At 43.6% G+C, this 6564-nt stretch overlaps 1 protein-coding gene across 1 annotated transcript in view; it reads left to right on the plus strand.

Annotated features, from left to right (window-relative positions):
- Nucleotides 1–2582, plus strand: part of SYNJ2 (synaptojanin 2) — a 125933-nt gene extending 123351 nt beyond the window's left edge. The window contains exon 26 of the mRNA XM_017889620.1: nucleotides 993–2582. Within this exon, the coding sequence (XP_017745109.1) occupies nucleotides 993–1739 (747 nt within the window). The 3' untranslated portion in view covers nucleotides 1740–2582. The remainder of the gene's footprint in view (nucleotides 1–992) is intronic.
- The last annotated feature ends 3982 nt before the right edge of the window (nucleotides 2583–6564 follow it).

Here is a 6564-nt window from a genome sequence, read left to right on the forward strand (position 1 = left end):
CAAAAAAAAAAAAAGAAAAAGTGACTTTCTTTTTTTTTAGTTTGTTTTCTAAAGAACCTGAAGAAACACCGAAACGCCAATGTTTAACTAGTCTACTGATCACCTTTTCTGTACAAAAGCTTCATTTTGCCTGTGCAGTTGTTTTCTTTGTGATAGATTTGAACCAGAACCAAGGCAGTGTCAAGATTTCCATTCTTTACCAATATTTAAGTATAAAAGATTCAAGGAGCCAGGCACAGTGGCTCACGCCTGTAATCCCAGCACTTTGGGAGGCTAAGGCAGGCAGATCACTTGAGGTCAGGAGTTCAAGACCAGCCTGACCAACATGGTGAAACCCCATCTCTACTAAAAATACAAAAATTAGCCAGGCATGGTGGCGGGCACCTGTAATCCCAGCTACTCGGGAGGCTGAGGCAGGAGAATCGCTTGAACCTGGGAGGCAGAGGTTGCAGTGAGCTGAGATTGCACCATTGCACTCCAGCCTGGGGAACAGAGCGAGACTCCTTGTCAAAAAAAAAAAAAAAAAGAAAAGAAATTCAAGGAGAAAGTATATCCATTAGTCCTTCAATCAGCTTAGTGTTGTAACACAAGTTACTTCACCCTAGCATGGTACAGACCGTGAATCGGCCCAGGTTGCCTCTTCAAAGAGTGTTTTCAAAGAGAGGTTTGCTTTCAATAAAGGAAGAGCATAACCCCATTTCCTAAAGTGACAAAGAAGTTTCTCTGATTATTTACTGTGGCCCTGGTTTTAAAATTTCCACTCATTTTCATTGGACCTGCTGGTGTGACCTGATACACGTGTGTTTCTCCTGTGCTTTTTCTTTTTCTTACCTGGTGACATTTCTGGCACCCTACACATTCTCAAATCTCGAATTTGCTAGAATGTCAGCTTGGTCTCATCTCTGTTCTCTGCTGACCACTCAGTGTTCTCTGATCCTCAGCTGGCCAGGTATTGGCTTCTTATTTACACTCTTTGTCCCACCTTTTCTCAGCCACTGTCACCGGAAGAACAGTTTGAGCAACAGACTGTCCATTTTACAATCGGACCCCTGGAGACAAGCCTTGAGGCCCCTCCTCTCGCGACAGTCCCTCAAGTCCCTCCTGTTCCCAAACCAAGAACATTTCAGCCTGGGAAAGCTGCAGAGAGGCCAAGCCATGGAAAGCCGGCGTCAGACGAAGCCCCTCCTGTGGCAGGAGCCTCCGTGCCGCCACCTCTGGAGGCACCATCTCTTGTGCCCAAGGTCCCCCCGAGGAGGAAGAAGTCAGCCCCCGCAGCCTTCCACCTGCAGGTCCTGCAGAGCAACAGCCAGCTCCTCCAGGGCCTCACTTACAACAGCAGCGACAGCCCATCTGGGCACCTGCCTGCCGTGGGCGCCGTTCTCCCACAAGGGGACTTACTCAGCACTTCATCTGCTACAAGCCCCGACAGCGATGGCACCAAAGCGATGAAGCCAGAGGCAGCCCCTCTTCTTGGTGATTATCAGGACCCCTTCTGGAACCTTCTTCACCACCCTAAACTGTTGAATAACGCTTGGCTTTCTAAGAGCTCAGACCCTTTGGACTCAGGGACCAGGAGCCCTGAAAGGGACCCCATAGACCCAGTGTCAGCTGGCGCTTCAGCTGTGAAGGCGGAGCTGCCACTAGATCATGAACACAAAACCTTGGGTCACTGGGTGACAATCAGTGACCAAGACAAGAGGACAGCACTGCAGGTGTTTGACCCACTGGCAAAAACATGACTGAGCGGCTTTGAAGGCCGCCCTCCAGTAGAATGCATACCTTCCTCCCTCTAGGCCTCGCTCCACCAGAAGAGACACCTATTTAAAGGCACACTGGCCAAAACATTTGTGCATCTGTCACTCTTGTGTCGTTTACAAAAATCATGTCTCTTATTCAGTAAGATGGTTAGTCAGCCACCAAAATATCTTTCACTCAAGACTTGTACATCTGAAGTTTCCTCTTCAAAGAGTGGGAACCTTCCTGTTAAATTTGGAGTACGGATTTTAAGAAAGGAATCTAGTGGATGAGGCCCAAGAAGTTTTCACCCATTGAGTTTTTAAATGGTTGTTCAGTTCATGTTGTACGTCGTGGGGATTTGTCTTTTGTTTTATTTGTATTTTACAGATTTGTTATAAGATTCTGGGGAGCCACCTGAAGGTTGATGTATAAAGTAAGGACTAGAGAAAGAGGTCATTGGGACCATTAATAGCTGTCCTGGCCCACTTAAACAAGGTTACAAAAATCAGAGTCAACCTAATGACTAGACAGTACATTCCCATGAGCCTTTGTGTTTAACTGTGTACATGTGCATTAACCTTGATGATGGGTGAATCCCCGGGGAGCTGGGGTCATACACCGTTTTGCCTTTAAAGCATATATCATTAGCTTAACCTTATTTTAAACTAGCTGAAGGCTCCTGTGCCGTGTCTTAGACATTGCATCCCCTTTCAATTACTATAATCCTGAGCCGCGGTGTGCTACTGAAACCAATTTTTATCCACCATGTAGTCCTTATTAAATGAAACCTGACAGATCCTTTTTTCCACTTATATTCCATGCATACCACATAAAAGCACACAGTGTGAAAACTCGTGCTGACATGTGATATTGATTCTCATTGTTAGAATATGGAGAGTGTTTCAACCTTGTCTGTCCGGCTGGAGCTTCAGGATGGAAAGTGCTATGTGTCCCTACATATAAGAATCCCCAGGCCAGTGTTTCTGGGTTTGCTTGTCCATATGTTTATTAGGTTTATTTTTTGCCTATATATTTTTCCCATGTTTCCAATAGCACTTCTCACCTATTCAATAATTGAAAAAGACATTACCATAGTGCTTTACATTTTTAAAGTAATGTTACAAGGTCTAGAATCCATTTGGAGCAGATACCGTGTTTTTGCTATTTAATAAGAAGTTCACTGGTGAAATCTTACTGTACCGCCTGTCGTATCTGGGAGCCTGGTACAGAGGCTTGTACAGCCGTGATCAAGTGTCATCCCTCACATGACTGGGGAATGTCTGTCCTAAACACTGACCGCTAGGATGGTAAGGATCATCTTGCCTGGGCTATGCCACTTTCTTGTTACCAATTAGACATCTGGAATTTCAGAATTAGTTTTCATTGTCACTATCAAGATATATTGCAGATTACTTAAATCTGGCCATCAAAACAAGTTACAACACATATCTCTTTTCATCTGAAAACTAATACCTGGAAAAGGATAAAAGAAAAAGGAATCCGTGGCCGGGCGCGGTGGCTCAAGCCTGTAATCCCAGCACTTTGGGAGGCCGAGACGGGCGGATCACAAGGTCAGGAGATCGAGACCATCCTGGCTAACACAGTGAAACCCCGTCTCTACTAAAAAATACAAAAAACTAGCCGGGCGAGGTGGCGGGCGCCCGTAGTCCCAGCTACTCGGGAGGCTGAGGCAGGAGAATGGCATAAACCCGGGAGGCGGAGCTTGCAGTGAGCTGAGATCCGGCCACTGCACTCCAGCCTGGGTGACGGAGCAAGACTCCGTCTCAAAAAAAAAAAAAAAAAAGAAAAAGGAATCCGTGACCCACAGAGTTAGACAGATAAGATGCATAGTTGACCAGTCATAAAAGGCGATGTTTAAGTGATCAGGATTCCTTTAGTGGCAATTACGTGCTTTATATGACTTTTACCTCCATAACAAACACAAGAAATAAACAGAATGGTCCTTAACAGAGTTTGGGGGAGAGAGCAAGATGGGTTGCTTGGAGAAGCTGATTTGCCAAGATACACATTGCTATTAACAGGCAGAGTCATAAATGAAATGAAATTGAAGAATTCATTCAAATGCTCTTTTCCCTATAACCTCTTTTCTCACCAAAAAGGAGGTGAATTTGAAAACAGATAAATGTAACAACCAGTCAAAGAAGCAGGGGAAAAGTAAGCTCCTGCAAAGTTGCTTGCAGTGCTGGAAATAGATCGCATTTTTAGGTTTTCTCCTTGTTCCAGATAGCACATAAATGGGACAGAGAATAAAGTTTCTGCTAAAATAGGTGCTCATTTCCTAAGTAGCTCTTCAGAGTCTGACCATAAGTAAAAATACACAGAATTGTGTTGACTTGGGGAGGTGAATCACAAAGAAGTTACAAGGATTTTAAGAGTTAAATGTTATTTGATCGTGACTGTCAAATTTAGTGAACAACATAGATTGGATTTGGAGTTGGTAGTAGGTATGGTTCTCATACCGAATTCTCTTTAAAAAAAAAAAAAAAGACAATTGGAATTGCCTTATTTATTTTTAAAATCAATGCTTACTAGCTGGTAGGATTCCCAGGTCAGCAGCAGAGTTGATTAAATAATCTTGACAATGAGCAGCTGCCATCTTGGGGACTTCATTCTGTGGTTTTTTAAATATTTCATCTTTGATGCTACCATCCAGGGCTGCTTGTTGTGACCTTGTAGCTTATTTTGTTCCTGCTGTTTTCTAACGTGGTGCAGTTCACACAGACTGGTTTATGTACTTCACAACTCACCATTGTCTCTCTGACCCCAAGCCTAGTCCCTTTTACATCACCATCTTCTCAGATTTCTTGCCTATTCTTAAAATATGTTTTGGTTAATGATTGAATTAGGACATCAGCTCAAGCAATTCCTGTAACAGTTTAAAGTTGTTGAAGTTCAAGGCACATAATAAAATTCTCTCTGATGTGTGTGTAAGTATAAACAAAGTACTGTATCAAAGCGTTTGCTTTATAATGAAGTCATTTCATTGGGAAGGAACGCTGCAAAGACTATTGGGGGACTAGTGATTAATAAAATCCTGTAATATTTTTTGAAGTGAAAATTTGTACTGAAGTTGTACTTAATACCTATTAAATGTTTTTGTCTTTTTTTATATTGGGTTTATTTCTTTTCAGATATGAAGAGAACCTTAGAATATCTTTGGCTACCCTTCCGTTCTGGATCAAATGCAATTACTAGTTATTTAGTTATTCCTCTTGAGTTTGGGTTTTTTTTTTTTTTTTTTTTTTTTGAGACAGAGTCTCACTCTGTCTCCTACGCTGGAGTGCAGTGGTGCGATCTTGCTCACTGCAACCTCCGCCTCCCGGGTTCAAGCAATTCTTCTGCCTCAGTCTGCCTAGTAGCTGGGATTACAGGCATGTCCCACCATGCCTGGCTAATTTTTTGTATTTTTAGTAGAGACAGGGTTTCACCATACTGGCCAGGCTGGTCTCAAACTCCTGACCTCGTGATCCGCCTGCCTCGGCCTCCCCAAGTGCTGGGATTACAGGCATGAGTCCCTGTGCCTGACCAGTTCATTTTTTTAACCATCAAATTAAGTTCAAAAAACAGAAAAGTAATCATTTTGTTAAGAATTTATGACTTGAACGCTGCTAGCAGGGCTACTGCCATAACATATAATAATTTTATGCTACGTTATCTACAAGACTTGAGAGATGCTAGAATTCATTTTCTGTTCGATTTTATAGCAAACTTACAAAAACTGAACTGCTAGCTTGAGTCCATTACAGCATAGAGGCAGGAGACAGAAGTAAACACTCTCAAGTTCTGTCTAGGTTTGCTTTAAGCTAATTAATACAAATGTTCTCTGATGATTTTCAGGAATAAGAATATAATCTCTAATAAATATGGCTAGTCCTTTCTGACCAGTAAGGAGGCATATTGAATTCACTAAATCTGACAGCCAGTTGCAGAAACTTCCTTTCCAAGGGAGTGGGGGAGATAGGTTTAAAATGCACCCTCATCCAAGGCAAATTGTTTGCCTATATCTCAGTGAGGTAATAAGAGTACAAATGAGGCTGGGCATGGTGGCGTATGCCTGTAATCTCAACATTTTGGGAGGCCGAGGCGGGTGGATCACCTGAGGCCGAGTGTTTGAGACCAGCCTAGCCAACATGGGGAAACCCTGTCTCTACAAAAATACGAAAATTAGCTGGGAGAGGTGGCACACACCTGTAATCCCAGCTACTCAGGAGGCTGAGGCAAGAGAATCCCTTTGAACCCAGGAGGCAGAGGTTGCAGTGAGCTGAGATTGCGCCACTGTACTCCAGCCAGAGTGTGACTCTGTCTCGAATAAATAAATGAGTATAAATGAGAGAGTAATTGTGAACAGAGGGTTAGGGAAGATTTGGGAGAAGAGTATTAAGAATTTTGGGCCAGGCGCAGTGGCTCACGCCTGTAATCCCAGCATTTTGGGAGGCTGAGGCAGGCAGATCATGAGGTCAGGAGATCGAGACCATCCTGGCTAACATGGTGAAACCCCATGTCTACTAAAAACACAAAAAATTAGCCAAGCATGGTGGCGGGCGCCTGTATTCCCAGCTACTCGGGAGGCTGAGGCAGGAGAATGGTGTGAACCTGGGGGTCAGAGCTTGCAGTGAGCTGAGATCCTGCGACTGCACTCCAGCCTGGGTGACAGAGCGAGACTCCGTCTCAAAAAAGGATTTTGAACTATTTTTTAAATATATTTTCAGAGCTGTTTTATGTTCACAGCAAAATTGCACAAAAAGTAGAGTTTCCATATCCTCCCTACCCCAACACATGCACAGCCTCCTCTACTGACATCCCCCC

The sequence above is a fragment of the Rhinopithecus bieti genome, unplaced genomic scaffold (genome assembly GCF_001698545.2).
Source record: "Rhinopithecus bieti isolate Rb0 unplaced genomic scaffold, ASM169854v2 scaffold_18548, whole genome shotgun sequence".
Taxonomy (NCBI): Eukaryota; Metazoa; Chordata; class Mammalia; order Primates; family Cercopithecidae; genus Rhinopithecus; species Rhinopithecus bieti.